The 18,809-nt window shown below is 41.8% G+C and overlaps 2 protein-coding genes across 7 annotated transcripts in view; one reads left to right on the top strand and one right to left on the bottom strand.

The window, feature by feature from the left end:
- Window positions 1–9,397, top strand: part of COBL (cordon-bleu WH2 repeat protein) — a 97,653-nt gene extending 88,256 nt beyond the window's left edge. For all 6 annotated transcript variants that reach the window (XM_053362987.1, XM_053362988.1, XM_053362992.1 and 3 more), the window contains 4 exons: window positions 844–2,831; window positions 4,175–4,294; window positions 6,550–6,801; window positions 8,700–9,397. In XM_053362987.1, the coding sequence (XP_053218962.1) occupies window positions 844–2,831; window positions 4,175–4,294; window positions 6,550–6,801; window positions 8,700–8,717 (2,378 nt within the window). In that variant the 3' untranslated portion in view covers window positions 8,718–9,397. The remainder of the gene's footprint in view (window positions 1–843; window positions 2,832–4,174; window positions 4,295–6,549; window positions 6,802–8,699) is intronic.
- Window positions 1–18,809, bottom strand: part of PDCD6 (programmed cell death 6) — a 266,803-nt gene that overhangs the window by 129,671 nt on the left and 118,323 nt on the right. The gene's annotated exons all lie outside the window — the stretch shown is intronic.

Here is an 18,809-nt window from a genome sequence, read left to right on the forward strand (position 1 = left end):
ACTGGATACGCAAATTTTCTGCTATCATACTTTTCATGGAACTATGTGCTGAAGAAATTCAGTTCAGCAGATTGTTGCTGTTTTAAAAACAAGTCTAGTTATCTACAGCATTGATGGGAGAGAGTGTACTTTTCCTTATTGTTTTATCTGGTGATTGTAAAAAATATATATTATACAGAGCTGGGGGGAAAGGACTACAGTATCATTCCTATTCAGTTACTAGGATAGATATTCAGTATTTTATGTTTCAGACAAGTGGAATTTTCTCTAATAGTGTCTCACAAATGTGTCTCACAGCCTGCTTGAGGAATGCTATATTTTCCAGTTTATAAATTATTACCAATAATTTTCTTTCTGGGAAAACATAATGTGCAAATGCATAATACACACAAATTGCTTTCATGAGGACTATGTTCTCTGTTTTATACTCACTACCCAGTAATGTAAACTGTGTAACTGGCACATTCTTATAGTACATTTTCATGATTAACCAGATATCAGTGTAGCTCCATTTGCTGGGATACACTGCACAGTAAGCAAAAGACATATTGTCAAATGTTTAGCATGAATGTGCATAAATTAAAAAGTGCTTACAAGATTATGGATGTGTTCATATAATACAACCAACTCAACACACCCAGTGGAGATTTTATTATTTTATTATATTTATTTTCTAACCACAACCCTCTACACTGCATCTGAAGCAGCTACTGCAGCTGGAGTTTGTAATATAAGGGGTGCTGCTGTTAAAACCCCTTGGTTTATTATCCCCTGATTGTGATAATATTTTGGGATAATGTCATGGTTCATAGTTTTGAAAGATGTTGTTGGTATTCTTTGCAGCCATGGAGAATATGCAGGATGATTCTGAAAGCGGATCTGTATCTAGTGAGATGAATGGCTCACCCCTCCCTTTTTCACGGGACGCTGAGACTGCCCAAGATGTTCCAGTTCCTGTGCCAGTGACGATAATAGATGAAATTCCCGAAACTGACATTATAATCCACCCCACTAGAGAGGAAGGAGAACCTTTGTTTTCTGAGTCAGGGGCTAATGAACATATTTCAGCTGATCCCATTAGCCTAGGGAAGCTTACTAATGAAAATAATAATGCTGGTTCTTTGAGCAAGGGATCTGTAGATGGTATATCCTCCAATTTATCCAAGAGCTTATTACAACAACAGTCACCTAAAGAAGAGTTTGGACGCCAAACTGAGAAAGAGCAGATATATATATCGGAGGCACACACACCTTCTTGTGAAAAAACAAACATGAAGGATGTGTCCCTGGAAATCCTCACAAAAGATGGCACTGAGTCTGAAAGATCCAAAGTGGTTTCTTCCAACTTTACTGTTATGAGTGAAAGAAATAGAACAAAGGAGAAAGTAAAACAATTGAAAGAGGATAATACCAAGGAAGGACTTCCAAGCAAAATAAAATCTGAATTGGAATTCAGATATGCATCAACAAAAGACCCTGATGAGCAGCAAAGTATCTCTACCCCATCTTTATGGTGTTACCGTGTTCGCAATGGAATCACAAACTATGAACCTAAAATAGGTCTGACCACCTTTAAAGTTGTACCTCCCAAACCTGAAGCGAAATATTTTGACAGAGATGCCTCCCTTTCTACTGGTGCCATTAAAATAGATGAATTGGGCAACATGGTGGCTCCAAATGCTGGTATTATAAAAAAGGTCACAGTAAATACGACTTCAAGTGAACCAGAGGAAACTCTCATTGGGAGAGCCAAAGCATACTGGAGATCAAACTCTCTGAAAACACCATTGGGGGAGTCTCCAGTAGGCTTTCCCACCAAGCCAGCAGTCATCACCAATTTCAAACCCCTCAGTAAAATAGGTGAAACAAAGCCTGACTCCCTTGCAAGTCTGAAGGCAGCAACAGCACCACTAGCTGGTTCCAGGACAGTTGACAATAATGTTGGGCCTTGCGGGGGGAAGCCACTCACTTATGCCACACAGTCTTCAGTTAAAATGCTAACGACTCCAGTGGTCAAGACAGATAAGATGGAGCTCCCATTTCAGAAGCCCCAAAGAAGAACATCAAGCCATTATGTAGCCTCTGCCATTGCAAAATGCATCGATCCACTCCAGTTTAAAACCAATCAAGAAAGGCATGACAAAGTGGAAGAGATGAGGGATGGAGAAGTGGGAAAAACTGAAACAGAACCACTTCCCAAAAGATGCATTATTTTGGCCAAAACCTGCCCAGTAGAAATGCAGCCAGCAGAAACAAAAAAATCCTACGTAGATATCTTCAGTTGCAGCCAAAATGCATCAAACACTCTACCACTTGGTGCTCATTCCAAGATAAGAAATAGCACTCATTGCTACAGGGAGCCATTTACCACAATACCTTCTAAAGATGGTGGTCTCACAGGAGAGAAGCCCAGATGGGGTTCAATAGAAAATGTAGTTGTTAGAGAGACACCTTCTATATTTAATCAAAGGAGGGAGCAAACAGATGAGGCTCACTGTCCCTTCTTCCTTAGATCATCCAACAATTTCTCATCTTCCATCACTTCCAGCTCTTCTGTGAAGTCAGCCGAGGGGCATCCTATCAACAGTAGACCATCAGAGTTAGATGGAACAACTGTTGTTAATCACGTAGTTTCAGAAAAAGATGAAAAACTTGGCAGTGCATGTGGAAGCAAAAGGGTAGAGTCTGATGTGGGAGGTGATGATAAAGTTTTTGGGCCAAAGAAGAAGTTTAAACCAGTCGTCCAGAAGCCACTTCCAAAAGATACGTCTCTACACAGTGCTTTAATGGAAGCCATCCAGAAGGCAGGAGGAAGAGAAAATCTCCGAAAGGTAAGAAACAAAGCCAAAAAAACTTAGCTGAAAGCATATCTGGATGATATAGGAAATGCCTCTTACTGGATGCATGAAGTTTCTTGTAACATCAGGAACAGCTCTTAGACTTCTTAAAAGAAGAGTGGTGGAGAAAACCAAGCTGGATGGGCAGGGTGGAAATAAATTATTATTATTATTATTATTATTATTATTATTATTATTATTATTATTATTATTTAGTGAGCCCTGCCTTTCAACCTTAGCAGGCATCAGTCTGTTTTATAAGAGTTGTTTATAATAATAATAATAATAATAATAATAATAATAATAATAATAATAATTTATTATTTATACCCTGCCCATCTGGCTGGGCCTCCCCAGCCACTCTGGGCAGCTTCCATAAAAACCAAAAATACACTAAAATATCACACGTTAAAAACTTCCCTGGACAGGGCTGCCTTAAGATGTCTTTTGAATGTCAGGTAGTTGTTTATCGTATTGACATCTGCTGGGAGGGCGTTCCACAGGGCGGGCGCCACTACCAAGAAGGCCCTCTGCCTGGTTCCCTGTAGCTTTGCTTCTCGCAATGAGGGAACCGCCATATATAATAATAATAATAATAATAATAATAATAATAATAATAATAATAATAATTTATTATTTATACCCCGCCCATCTGGCTGAGTTTCCCCAGCCACTCTGGGCGGCTCCCAGTCAGTGTTAAAAACAGTACAGAGTTACATATTAAAAACTTCCCTGAACAGGGCTGCCTTAAGATGTCTTCTGAATGTCAAGTAATTATTTATCTCTTTGACATCTGATGGGAGGGCATTCCACAGGGCGGGCGCCACTACCGAGAAGGCCCTCTGTCTGGTTCCCTGTAGCCTCATTTCTCGCAATGAGGGAACCGCAAGAAGGCCCTCGGCGCTGGATCTCAGTGTCCGGGCTGAACGATGGGGGTGGAGACGCTCCTTCAGGTATACAGGACCGAGGCCGTTTATAGTGGCAAGATACTGCACCAGGCTACTATCACTTCTGCACTGTGTGTTTTTTGCTTCTTTAAAGCATCAGAAAGTGCAGAAGTGTCTATTGAAGCTAATTATGAATGGCATATAGTATGAGACTAATACTGTATTCATTAAAAGTAATAAGATCTAATTGAACATAATACAGATGGCAAGATTGATTTTTCCATCTCTGATAAACAAGGTCTACTCCTACAAATCCCATTTAATTTTCAGTGTACTCAGGCTGGATAAAGGCCAAAGTCAGGTAAGCCAACGACATTCCAGATGCTCAAATTACCTTGTTTCCAAACTAGGTAGAAATAAATTGTTTATATCTGTTTTGTCACATGCTAGATTTCACCCAGCATGGCGAATGGACCTCAGAAGAAGCCACTAATTGAAGAACAAGAGAATGAGCGCTCTGCCCTTCTGGCAGCCATTAGAGGTCACAGTGGAGCCTCAAAGTTGAGAAAGGTAAGAACAGAGACCTTGTTCATCCTTTGCACTATGTCACCCTGTCCTGGAAATGCTATAGATGAAGCTCTGCTTGAATTAGCAAACCGTAAGTAAAAAAATAAGCCAGAGTAGACATGTCATCATCATCATCATCATCATTTATTATTTATATCCCGCCCATCTGGCTGGGTTTCCCCAGCCACTCTGGGTGGCTTCCAACAGAAAATTAAAATACAGTAGTCTATGAAACATTAAAAGCTTCCCTAAATAGGGCTGCCTTCAGATGTCTTCTAAATGTCAGGGAGTTGTTTATCTCTTTGACATCTGATGGGAGGGCGTTCCACTACCGAGAAGGCCCTCTGCCTGATTCCTTGTAGCTTTGCTTCTCACAGTGAGGGAACCACCAGAAGGCCCTCGGCGCTGGACCTCAGCGTCCAGGCAGAACGATGGGGGTGGAGACGCTCCTTCAGGTATACTGGGCCGAGGCCGTTTAGGGCTTTAAAGGTCAGCACCAACACTTTGAATTGTGCTTGGAAACATACTGGGAGCCATGTACATTCCTAGCAGAATCTATCACTTCTGATTCACTGACAGAGTTGTACCTGTAGCAGCTGATAATAAAGATTTATTTACTTAAAAATCAATCTAAACGTTTTTGAGGGATGGGACCTTAGCTCTGTGGTAGAATACATGAACAACCTCTAGCTGAGACTGGATAGCTGCTCTCAGTCAGTGTGCAACACGAGGCTAGATGTGCAGACCTGGTAAAAAGTAATCACTTACGTTCCTTTGTTCTGTTCGTATGAGATGGTTGTCCTATAGCTGCTGAGAGGAAGTCATCTACTGTTGGCACCTAAGAGTGGTCTGAAACTTCAACAGTTCCTGCACTCTGTCTTTGCAGTATAGGATATAGAGCTGCCCAGATATGGCATCTAGCAATTATAAACTGAGGAAGAACTCAATACTTATGCTTCTGTCAACCATTGCGTGAATATTTAATTTTTAATTTGGTTGACTGCAATTTGAGAGTGAAATGCAGGCGTACGCACTTTAAAAAGCTAATTATTCTGGAGGAATCCCTCATTGATTTTGCTTTGTCCTTTTTCCCTTTTAAAATAGGATTCAAATGATACTTTTTTGAGATTAAAAAAAAATGAAGCAAAGTTTGAAGGCACAGAGTAATTATCACCGTTACTAGTTTCTGATAATGCTTCCGGGGAAGGCTAATAAATCATGTTAATTCCCAACTCCTTGTTGTCATTTCCAACCTAACTTAGTGGCCAACTGGCAACATTTTTGCCTTATGTGCCAAAATAAATTCCAGGATCCCACAGTTCAAACAAATAAATCAGGATTGAATTTCTGAGCCTGCTTCAAGGCCAAATCTTAATCACCAGTTCCTTTAAATGATGTGAGAGGGGAACAGATGTTCCTGCGTTGCAGGGAGTTAGACTAGATGACGCTTGGAAGTCCCTTCCAACTCTACAATTCTGTGATTTAATAGGGAAATTAGAGCTGTCACAAGGTTTACATCTGTGGAACAAGGCAAATTTGTCCAGAAGGGAAGAGATTAAAATATCGTTATGAGTTTGTGCATGCCAGACCTTCTAACCCATGGATACAGCAAGTGTTAAGGCATAAGCCAGGCTAGCTTCCTGTGTTCAGGTGTTGGGCATTAAAAAAACAAAGAAAAGGTGATGGGCCATTAATACAGCAAAAGAGACAGGGCTCTGTGACAGACAACAAATGGGTAGGATCCCTCCTCCAGCTCTTAGACAAAGCTGGAGTTTGAGCGCAGGGTTTGCTGTGAGATGAAAAGCCATGGCTGATTTCTGATTGAATCCCAGGCTGTGGCTGTGGGAGAAGCAAGAATAAGGTTACCAGATTTTTTTCAATGAATCCGGGGACACTTTTCAACTTCAGTAGATTTTGTGTGGGAGCTGATTTATAAATCCGGGGACTGTCCCTGGGAAACGGGGACATCTGGTAACCTTAAGCAAGAACCTCTTGGGGTGTTGATGCTCCGAACCCCTCCATCGTAGGCTCAGGTTGTATATATCTGTAAAAAAACCATATATCTTAAAGACACCTCCGTCTCCACTGTGCCTCATTCCCAAAAGGAAACGTGGACCCTGGGTAAGCGCCTGGAACACCTGGAATCTCATCTCACACCGCTTGGAGACTGGGGAGGTGTGTTAACAATATGCACCCAGTATCATAGTTCCTTTAAGCCTACTATAACCTCCCCCCAACTTCATTTTTCTCCATGGTAGATCTCTTCATCTGCTTCTGAAGAGCTTCAGAGTTTCCAAAAAGCAGAAGCAGCCTTGCAAAACAGAGAGGCCTCTACAAAAGAGCAACGGGGGAATCAGCTGCTGCTGCCACCGCCACCGCCTCCACCACCTCAAGTGACAATGAAAACTCCTAGGTGCATTGCAAGTCCAAGAACAGACAGCCCAGGGGATGCAAGGCAGGCGCTAATGGAAGCAATCCGCTCGGGAACTGGGGCGGCGCGTTTGAGAAAGGTAATCATCTTTCTAAGGCGGAATATGAACAGGAGGAGGCCTGGTTTGGGGCCTGTGGTTGAATGCAAGATAGGGAAGCAGGTGTGCTTGTTTGGCACAAGTAGGAAAGGAGTAGAAGTGAAATAATTTCTGCGAAATGAAGATAGCCTGGGTCAGGCAGCAGGCTAAATGACCTATTACATGATTTCTGTGAGTGTTTGTCGTGCAACTTAGTGTGGCTCCTCAGAAAATCTGGAGCATCCTGTGTTCAGTCTTATGGGACAATAAAATTAGGCTTTCATACAGACAGTATTCTCATATTGATTACAAGCAACTCCTACAAATTGCATACCATAACTGGTAAGACTTTGGGCCCTCTGTTCTCCTTCTGTCACAGGAAGACTCCCTTTTATGGTCCAAATCTTAGCGCCAACTTAAACACTGGTGCCTCCCGCGCAGCTGCGCACCAGCAGCTATTCCCAGTGATTTTTAGAGTAATTTGACCCTTTTGACTTTGCCTTTCAGCTTCCTTTCCCCCAGTCTCCTCATTTTGGGGAAAGCTTCCTGTTTCAGAGCTTAATATGTTCGTGTTGAATTTTCTTGGTAATTGGCCATTTGCACGGCACTGTTGTTCCATAGAAGTATAGTCACTGCTCTCAGTTGGCTCACACCAGGTCCCAGGAGCCACTCCCGATTAAGGCCAGGGTCGCCGCCCCAGAAAGTGATCACGGGTGTGTTTGCAAATGCAGATGGAATTTTCCCACCTCCGATCTTACCACAAGCATGCAAATACGTAAACTTATCTGCTTGCCCTCTGAAGGAAAACAAACCCACAAAAGTTATAAACGAAATGTTACAGCTCTCAAGTCATTTCGTGAGACAGTACAAACCACAGAAAATCATTAGTCATTGGAGAAGAAATCTGTAGCTTTCAAAGTCTATTTCTGTAAACAACAACGCTGAACAAACCATGACGTCAAAGGTCACGGGGAGATAATGCTGCCGTTGGTGAGGTGGGTTTTTTGTTCAGCACGGGCCCCTTTGTATGTTTTCCCTCATCTGTTAAGGTCAAATATGGTGTCCTGTATTGGAGACCACAGAATTCAATAAAAGGTGTGGAATGGACAAGAGGGGGGAAACAGTATTTGCATTGATCAATGAAATTGTTCATATATTTCATATTTTATTATTATACATCACTTCAGTACACTTCTGGGTGTATGAAGAGATAAATAAACATAATAAACTAAAAATTCACTTCTTGCTCTGTTCTTCTATAAAGGTGCTCCTCACCCATGGAAAGTTTGATTGTATATAGGATGGTATTCAACTAAGTTTATTTCTGAGTAGACCCATTGAAGTTAATGAACATGGCTAAGTAAGGTTCATTAATTTCAATAGGTCTATTCTGAGTAGAACTTGAATGAATACCACCCTTATTTACTGCAATATTTAAAATCTTTCATGTTTAGTTGCCAGATGGTAAAAGAGTCCATACTGAACAACAGAAATGAGTGTGGAAGGAGATGTAGTTATTGAAGAGAGAGAGAAATAATTTTAAATCAGGTTTCCTAATTAAGTACATTTGTTGCGCTTCTGTTCAATATTTTAGCAAGGGAAAATGTGATCAAATGCGACAGATAACAATTTGTGTGTGAAATTGAGGCCACATTTAAACTTGCTTCAAATTGGGCTGTATGCAAATTTTTAATAAATATAATGAGGGTGTAATAATATTAAATTATTATTATTGTTGTTATTATTGCTGTTGTTGTTGTTGTTGTTGTTGTTTTGTATCCCGCCCTCCCTGGCCAAGGAACACAGAGTCTGACAACTAGACATACAAAGATAGGTTAACATAATAATGTCATTTTTGAGACTGAAAATATAAATTACAATATATGTTTATTTTATTTCAGGTCCCTCTGCTCGTTTGAATACTAAATGCTCCTGTCATCCGTTTCGTATGCAATTTCTCATGCATTTCCTACTGGTTTGAATGGACACCCATGGCAAAAGGATTCCAAGAAGTTTACAGGCCAAAAATAAGCTGCATTTTCTGTGTTTCTCTCTATTTTTTATTTGGTTCACAGCTTGCTACACAGCTTCTGTGCCAAGGATTTGTGGGTCCCTTGCCCCCAAATAGTCAAACCGTGCCAATAACACTATTCTCAATGGCAGGTTAATTAGCTGGCAAACACTTTTTGCTGTGTGTACTCAGCACCAACATATTTTTGCTTGTTCACAGTTAAAAATACGTAGCTGTTCTGGACCATTTAGTTAATTTCTTTTTTAAAACAAAAGCAGTTTAAAACCTCAGAGTATACAGAATATAGATCTGTTAAAATGGGATGGAGGGATTATGACAGAAACTCAGTGGTTCAAATTACCACATGCTGAAGTCACTGCTTGTTACAATCAAGGAAGATTGATTATCCGCAATGTTTTGACCAAGCTAGTTATCACTAGAGATTCAGAGATCACTAGGGATCCACTTGACAGGCTATTAAAGGGGATATAAAGTACATAATGGGACGCGGGTGGCGCTGTGGTCTAAACCACTTAGCCTAGGGCTTGCTGATCAGAAGGTTGGCGGTTCGAATCCCCGCAACAGGGTGAGATCGGTTCCAGCTCCTGCCAACCTAGCAGTTCAAAAGCACGCCAAAGTGCAAGTAGATAAATAGGTACCACTCCGGCGGGAAGGTAAACGGTGTTTCCGTGCGCTGCTCTGGTTCAGCAGACGTGGCTTAGTCATGCTGGCCACATGACCCGGAAAAACTGTCTGTGGACAAATGCCGGCTCCCTCGGCCAGTAAAGTGAGATGAGCACCACAACCCCAGAGTCGTTTGCGACTGAACTTAACTGTCAGGGGTCCTTTACCTTTACCTAAAGTACATAATACAGCGGTACCTCTGGTTACGTACTTAATTCGTTCCGGAGGTCCGGTCTTAACCTGAAACTGTTCTTAACCTGAAGCACCACTTTAGCTAATGCTAAATCGCTGCCGCCACGCAATTTCTGTTCTCATCCTGAAGCAAAATTCTTAACCCGAGGTACTATTTCTGGGTTAGCGGAGTCTGTAACCTGAAGCGTCTGTAACCCGAGCTACCACTGTACTAACATCTGCAGATATGCTGAGCCCCAAGGAGAGGTGGCAGCCCAGCAGAGGGCATGTGGGGCTGCCTTAGTAGGGGAACTGCCCACAGAGCTGTGCCTGGCACATTCCCTGCATAGCTTCTGGAAAATTTTGAAGGCAACAGCGCTCTATCCTGGCGTTTGACACTTGATGTGTATATTTTTAAGACCCATCTTGTCTTTGTAGTTGTTTTGAACTGTTATTAGTATTGTATTTTGTTGTGTATCCCACCCTGGGACCTTAGGGTGAAGGGTGGGTAATTATTATTACCTACCCTTCACCCTAAGGGAGCCGTACAAGATTATCCTTACTTTAGTCTTATTCTTATCTTGCACAGATCCCATTTATTTCAGTGGGACTTGAAGAGATAACTTTCCAGTAGATGTGCCCCACGTCAAAGTGCAATTAAAAGTGCTATTAATACTGCTTCCTGGGAACTACTGGCTATAATTTGTTTCCAAAACTGCTGCTAGTGGGTCAGGATTCCAGCTTCTTCAATGGGCTTATGCTCATCTCACATATCAAGCCTGATTTCTCATCAGTTAAGCCCGAAACATTTTTAAATGGCATGTTTTTAAACAAATTAAGCTACTTTCATAGATGATGTACATATTTTGAAAATATTTTCTTATAAGAAAATTAGCATAAAGAATTATTATTGTCTGGGTTTTACACATTTGTTGTATGTTGTAAAAGAGTTTTTAAAATGCACCTTAATACATGTTTTTGGTTTAATAATAATTACAGCACTGGACGAAGTCCAAAATGATTTTTAAAGGCACTGTGTAATTTTGCTAACCTTTCAAAGTGTACTGTTAGCCATCTGCAGTCCTGTGGCTACATATTATATAACGTAAAATACTAATTGAATTTAGTGCCACAAATAAAAGAAACACAAGTTTTATGTGTCATACTTTTCTCAGTTTTGTACAGATGAGGCTGGCAAGGTATAATACTTTCTTTTTTAGAGAATTAAAGGTGCTATGAAAGAAGCAGCGTTGATTGTGGTGTGCCAGTTCCTCTCACTGTCACACCGGTTAAAAAGGTTTCACCGTTTTCTACCATGATGCAAGAACCTTTTCGATCAGCGGTGCCAGCAGAATAAAATAAACAAGTGTGACAAAATACTTGCTTGTGACACCACCTTTATATCTCTTTAAAACTATACTCTTATCTCCAGTCTTGATTGGAGCAATCCTAGAATTGGAAGAGATCCTGAGGGTCATGTAGTTGGAAGGTTGTGGACTCTCCTTCCTTGGAGGTTTTTAAGCAGAGGATGGATGGCCATCTGTCATGGATGCTTTAACTGAAATGCCTGCATTGCACAGGGTTGGACTAGATGACCCTTGGAATCCCTTCTATGATTCTATAATTACCGTATTTTTTGCTCTATAAGACTCACTTTTTCCCTCCTAAAAAGTAAGGGGAAATGTGTGTGCGTCTTATGGAGCGAATGCAGGCTGCGCAGCTATCCCAGAAGCCAGAACAGCAAGAGGGATTGCTGCTTTCACTGCGCAGCGATCCCTCTTGCTGTTCTGGTTTTTGAGATTCAGCATACTTTTTTATTCTTGTTTTCCTCCTCCAAAAACTAGGTGCGTCTTGTGGTCTGGTGCATCTAATAGAGCGAAAAATACGGTAATTGTGAGGTTATCTTGACTACCAAGATGGCGTTAGCAAAGCTTCCGGAACAGTCCACCTCTGGCTCAGCACCATGATGCAAGTACTTGACTGTTCCTCCTGGTTTACAATAAACATCCTCAGTCAGAGGATCAGGTTTTGAGAGCAATTGAGTGACTGATTAAAAAATGTCCATGTTCCCTCCCTCAACTGAAGCAGTTTCTGCATGGCCTCTAAATGCTCTGTCCTGTGTGGCAAAGGTCAGGGTCACACTGGCAATACATTTAAGGACCTGTCTCCAATAGTTTTCTTCTTTTCATGCTGAAGCATCCAACATAATATCAACAGTGCAGACCATATTTCTTAAACTTTACGTGTTTTAATGTTTGCCTTTGATTCTTGAGTGCTTTTTTCCGGTAATTAAAGATCCACATCCATTCCCAAAAGTAAAGGTTTACAGTAAATTTTGTGGAAAGAGGGAGTGTAGCACAGCAAATAACAATTTTGGCTACACATTTTGTTGTCATTTCATAGTAGCTTTCAGAAAGGCTCTAGCTAGTTGTTTGTTGCCTAAAATGGGCCATTTCCACAACAGTCGTTGGTATATTGCCAGTGTCTTAAAAATGAAAATTTGCTTAGTCAGTGTCAGTTGCAGCTGCATTTTGCCATTTTGATTCTTCACAAGCAGCACTGTGGATATCATGGGTACAAGATTTGTGGTCCACTTTCCTCTTGCCATTTTTTGCACCCATCGTTAATGGCAAATTTCTCACAGTCACGTTTTCCCTTTGGTTGTAAAGAAAACCCCTGGTGACTTTTGGCAATTTAGTCATGTGCCTCTCAGTCTACGAGTTATTTTTATACTTTGTAACACCACTAGAATGAAAGTTGCTTACTTCACATAATGCAGCAAGAAAAATATATAAAATACTAGCAATAATTTAATACAGTGGTACGTCTGGTTGTGAACAGGATCTGTTCCGGAGGCCCGTTCGCAACATGAAAAGAGCGCAACCTGAAGCGCCATATCTGTGCAGGTGTACGGCGCAATTTGGCGCTTCTGCACATGCAGCAAAACCCGAAAGTAACCCTTTCCGGTACTTGCGGGTCACCGCGGGATTTAACCTGAAAAAACGTAACATGAACCAAATGTAACACGAGGTATGACTGTATGAGATAAGGCAAATGTAAGTATGCAGCTTGCATATTACATCATTGGTAGTATTTTATTTTTACTGCTTAAATTTATCATTACATCATATTTCAACTTACTGCTTATACCTTATGTCAAGACGTATGTCCAAAACACATGCAAGAGACAGCACACACAGAGCAAAGCAAATCTTGCCTCCACTCGCTCTGCTCCATGGACAACAGCATGTATAAATGTATGCAGCAACGCAGCATTTCCAGAAACATCTACACAGTTCCACACTTTGGAAAGCTTTGGTGCTCATTCAAAAAAAAGTGATAAAGAAAAAAATGCAGCAGACCAGCTATAGAAGAGCCTTTACGTCGCCACTCTGATCTTAAACAGTAGATGGAGAAAGAGAGACTACTGGGGATCTCCATGGCAAAGGCAGCAGAAAGTCGATATGACATAACACATGTGCAGTGACATCACTAGGTCAGAGCATGTCTTAGCCTCTGGGAAATTCCCATTATGGAACTTCCAGAGGAGGAAATGGCGGACTGTCTGTCTTGCTGTTGGCTCAATTTTTCATTACTGTTTCCTTTTCCTTTCTCTTTATCCCCTTCCCTGAGAGGAGAAATGAGAGGTCCCAGGTGAGAGCTGGGAGGAGCTGCTACCTTCTGCAAGTGGCAAGGGTTAAGAACTACCTTTGAGAGAGGACACTGTATTCAATTTGTATTTCCATTCATTTGCATTACATTTCCTATTTCTTACTGGAAAACTCTTAATAAAAATATTAACAAGTAAAGGACATTCCCATTATGGGTTTCCCTGATTGGAATATTTAGACCTGCCATGTTTTTGTTGGAGAATATAACCAAGATGAGCATATAACAATCATGTATGTAAAAAATAATCACTTATGATTCCTTAAGAATATTCCTGGGTTTTGTGAGGTCCTTATAGTCTTTGGGGCCCTTGTGCACCACCACACGTCCCTGCTTACCGCATGACTCCTTTCACCAATGTCCCTAGGTGATAGACCCACCTCCCTCTCAGCAGGAGCTAAAAGCAGCCTTAAACCACACGCACAGCAGCCATCACCTGGCAGAACCACATAATGACATGCTTACAAAAATGCTTTTGACTACAAGTATCCTTGGAGTTGTATCCTTATCTATATGTTCCTTATATAAAGTGGTTCAGAGGTCATCATGTCTGTGAGAGAGAAGTTTGATTCACCTGATGGCCGCTGCATTGCGAGAGAAATAAGATTCTACAAATAGCAATGATTTCCAAAAGAGCAAGTCTGTTATTCTCCCACCAAACTTTGTGACCTTGAAGCTATATGGGGGGAAAATATGAGCTGCTCTGCCAATAACCACCTGGTTTGCAGAGCAATTTGATGCATGAAGCGTTAATCCTGATACATCATCATTTACATTTGCTTTCCTGTAATTTGCACTAAGTCATACATATAAAATTATTTGTAATCCTTTATCTTGTCTCAGGCTAAGCTAAAGGAGGGGAAAAAGATAAAGCCACTTTAAAGTGGTGAGCTATCAGTATTCAAAGCAATTGCTCAGCCATTCCACATTGTAAATAATGTATGCACCCACCCAAACACAAATGTCCTTTTGTCTTGCCAGGTTTCTTCTGTGCCTTCTCACATAATAATCAAATAAATTCAAAATGTACTATCGAAACCTAATTAAAGCAACCACAAAGAGAGCTTCATCTCCTCTGATGAGGCTGCTGCTGAGCAATGCCACCAAAGAAAAAAGCTGATACTGTAAATGTGATTGACTCAAAAATGAAAAATAGATAAACTTATAATTCTACAATTGGTCTGCTTTATAGTGCAGAGAGGTTCAAACACAATGTCTGGAGTCTCTTTGAATCTGAGGCTGCCTCAATGGAAGGAATAGGACCCTCTGGAGGTGTAAATGCTCTAAACCGCCTCCATCTAGGCTCAGGTTGTACACATGTGTAAATAAACTTTATATCAGTCTAGCTGCAAAGTTTCAGAGTAAGTTTGTAAGGGCGAGGAGGGGAAGAGTTCCCCAAAGGTGTGTTGGGATACTGCCAGAGAGATGGGGGCATCAGGCAGGCCCCCAGCTGGCTCCAGCCACCGGCCGGCAGCCGGACAATCACCAGTCTCCCTTGGAACAGCATCAATCAGTGACACGAGCCTCAGATACGTTTAGAGACCAGTGCACGCTCTGTCAGCAGAGTGAATAAATCTTCTCAAAGCAGAAGTGGTGGACAGAGAAATGTGTAAGCATATTTACAGCATTTATTTAGCATGGTTCAGGAACAAAGGAAAAAACATGTCTGCTTCCCTTCATGTCCAGCAAAACAGCAGGAATGCAAAAGCTATATACAAACGGAAGTTCCCAACAAGTGCTGGAAGTAAACAGGCATGTGACACACAACAAAACAAAACAATAAACCTCCTCCCACAAACACATTTAAAAGGGTATAGGATGTTAATCAGCCCAAGGCCTGGTTGAAGAGGAACGTTTTCGCCTGGCACCTAAAGGTGTGTAATGAAGGCGCCAGGCGAACTTCCTTGGGGAGAGCATTCTACAGATGGGGAGCCACTGCAGAAAAGGCCCTGTTCTCGTGTTGCCGCCCTCTGGACCTCTTGTGGAGGAGGCACACGAAGGGCCTCAGAAGATGATCTCAGGGTCCGGGCTGGTTCATATGGAGAGAGGTGGTCCTTGAGGTATGGTGGTCCTGAGCCATTTAAGGCTTTATAGGTCAAAACGAGCACATTGAATTGGGCCTGGAAGCTAATTGGCAGCCAGTGCAGTCAGACCAGGATCAGGTTAATACGCTCAAACCATCTTGTCCCGCTGAGCAACCTGGGCCACTGAATTCTGCACTACCAAGTCCTTGCTCCTACCTTTGTTCATTGTCATCCTCTGTAGCATCAGCTGTGCCAGCTGTTGGGAGATGCCGCAGGGACCAGCCTCTGCCGCCTCCTTCGCTGTCACAGACATACTTCCAGAAGTGCTGTGATGGAAGGAGAAAGAAGAGTGGCGACACACAGGGTTTCCCTTCCGTTTTTTGGTCCCATGCTCCAGTTTGAGCCAACTGAATTGTGCCACAGCACAGAATCAAAAAGCGCCTGTCTTTTGGTCCTCTGCTCTGGTGCAGACAGAGCACGGGACTCAAAGTAGGACATCCAGAATTGGGATCAGAAGGTGTCTGTCAATCCAGGATGTCCAGTGGGACACCTGACATTGCTACCTCTGTCCCCCTCAGTAGGGAGTCACCACCTCATGTCTCCTCCTCCTCTGGGGAGTTGTAGAAATCATTTTGGACACTGTACCTTCCACAGCCAGCACAGTGTATTCTGCAACTCTGGCCCAGAATAAGAAAACAGATTGCCAGCAGGGTAGGAGTTTTGCACCTCTAACCTCGGCATATTTTTCCCCAGTCCCTGCATTCAGGCCAATATATGGAATCTTCCCCTCATGTCTATTGGTGCATGTTGTTGTTTAGTCGTTTAGTCATGTCCGACTCTTCGTGACCCCATGGACCAGAGCACGCCAGGCACTTCTGTCTTCCGCTGCCTCCCGCAATTTGGTCAAACTCATGCTGGTAGCTTCGAAAACACTGTCCAGCCATCTCATCCTCTGCCGTCCCCTTCTCCTTGTGCCCTCAATCTTTCCCAACATCAGGGTCTTTTCTAGGGAGTCTTCTCTTCTCATGAGGGGGCCAAAGTATTGGAGCCTGAGCTTCACGATCTGTCCTTCTAGTGAGCACTCAGGGCTGATTTCCTTAAGAATGGATAGGTTCGATCTTCTTGCAGTCCATGGGACTCTCAAGAGTCTCCTCCAGCACCATAATTCAAAAGCATAAATTCTTCGGCGATCAGCCTTCTTTATGGTCCAGCTCTCACTTCCATACATCACTACTGGGAAAACCATAGCTTTAACTATACGGACCTTTGTTAGCAAGGTGATGTCTCTACTTTTTAAGCATATCTGGATATTATTAAGATAGGTTACAAAGCAAGAGTCTTATGGCTCGAGAACTTCCTACTCCTTCCTCTCAACTTGCCTTCTCCAGACTGCAATTCCCTTTCTCCGATATCATTTGCTTTGAAGTTAGTAAGTGGGTTATCAGCAGACGCGTCAACTATCAGTAGTCTTGGATCTGAAGGGTATACAACAAGAATGGAAAATGACTGCTCTAAGTCCATCTCCTGTGTTTATTTGTTTTTGCTGCAAGTTGTTCAGCTAAAAAATGTTGAACCAGCCCTAGAAGAAACAGGTTCAAAAGACTGGAAGAAGCATCGCCACTTGACCTGAAGGAACTGGTGATAAACTTTGCAAAGCAAAAGGCACACAAAGAGAGGTTATGATGTGCCTGAAATTGAAACTTTTAAGAGACTTAAATTTTAACATCACAATTCACAATATTATTCAGAATTATTTGTGTGCTAAAAAAACTTTAATCTGTATTTGATAAAGATAACCAAAGATTGCTGTATTACCTAGTCTTGCAATTTGAAATAAATTTAGCAGTTTCAGATTTTGGGCATTTTTTCTACAAGAAATCCCCCCCCCCTTTTTAAATGAAGTTAGCCATTTTGAGGGGCGGTGGATGCAAGTAGTTAGCTTTGCCTAAGATGCAAAATACGGGATGCGGGTGGCACTGTGGGTTAAACCACAGAGCCTAGGACTTGCCGGTCAGAAGGTCAGTGGTTCGAATCCCCACGACAGGGTGAGCTCCCGTTGCTCAGTCCCTGCTCCTGCCAACCTAGCAGTTCAAAAGCACGTCAAAGTGCAAGTAGATAAATAGGTACTGCTCTGGCGGGAAGGTAAACGGCGTTTCCGTGCGCTGCTCTGGTTCGCCAGAAGCGGCTTAGTCATGCTGGCCACATGACCGGGAAGCTGTAGCCCGGCTCCCTCGGCCAATAAAGCGAGATAAGCGCTGCAACCCCAGAGTCGGCCACAACTAGACCTAATGGTCAGGGGTCCCTTTACCTTTAAGATGCAAAATAGCCCGGCACCAGCACAACTCCTGGGGAAGTTGCTTCATCATGTCAATGAGGGAAAGTAAATCCTTTATAAAAATAAATGGTGCAATATATTACATCTATCTCTGCATGCTGGGTTACAGGTTGCTCATAACAGATCAAATGCCAAGAGCTGCAAGACCAGTTACCTTTCATGCTCTAAAGCTGCGTAACTCATGCCTCCAAAACCACAATACTGTCCAAAGGCAGCTCTGGAGCCATGATGCCGACAATTAAGAGTACGTCCCCCATAATGGTCTATATTTTTAATTTATTTTTGCTTTTTACTTGTTTTCACATTTTTACGATGTTATTGTTTGGTTTTATATTGTTGTAAATCACTGTGATGTATTTTTTCTGAAACGGTCTATAAACTTTTTAAAAACAACAACACAATTTCAAAGCATATGATGAGAGGACCATTTCCTCACTTCTATAGTTACTTTCTGATTCAGGAACCCTGTCAAATTTGATTATTAGATGTTCCACCTGTTTTTGGTATATGTCATATTGGAAAACCCACAGCATTTAACTAAATCCTTTTCCAACACATAGATTTCTCCCAAGTACAACATGAGCATTTATGCACACTTCTAACAGTTCCAAAAACGTGTTCCAGTTCACATTTCTGGTTGAGTTTCCCCAAACATATACTGTGGAATATTATCTGCAGCCCTTGTTGCTGTTTCAGTTATGTTTTCCTTTTCTCATATTAACATTTGAACTGGCGAATTTCTTTCAAAGTTGCAATTAAACATACAAAGAAAAAATATTCATTTATTAATGAGACAAATATGTCTCCTGCTTTATTAATCCTGCTGACTACAGAAAACCAGTATCTTCTCCAATGTTATTTAAGGGTTGCTATATTTTGAAGAGCAAAAAAGAGGACACATTTGCCAACCTCTACTTTTAACTATGGGTCTCTCTGGCCACTCTCATCATGAAAAGGAGGACGTGTCCTGGAAAAAGAGGACACGTGGCAACCCTTGTTATTTTCTCTTCTGCAGTTGGTTTACCTACCTTCAAGTTATTTAGCAACTTGGCCTACCCTTTATCTTCACTGACATTTGTGGTTAATTCTTCATACTTGAAACAAAGTTGCAGATTTA

The sequence above is a fragment of the Podarcis raffonei genome, chromosome 13 (assembly GCF_027172205.1).
Source record: "Podarcis raffonei isolate rPodRaf1 chromosome 13, rPodRaf1.pri, whole genome shotgun sequence".
Lineage (NCBI taxonomy): Eukaryota > Metazoa > Chordata > Lepidosauria > Squamata > Lacertidae > Podarcis > Podarcis raffonei.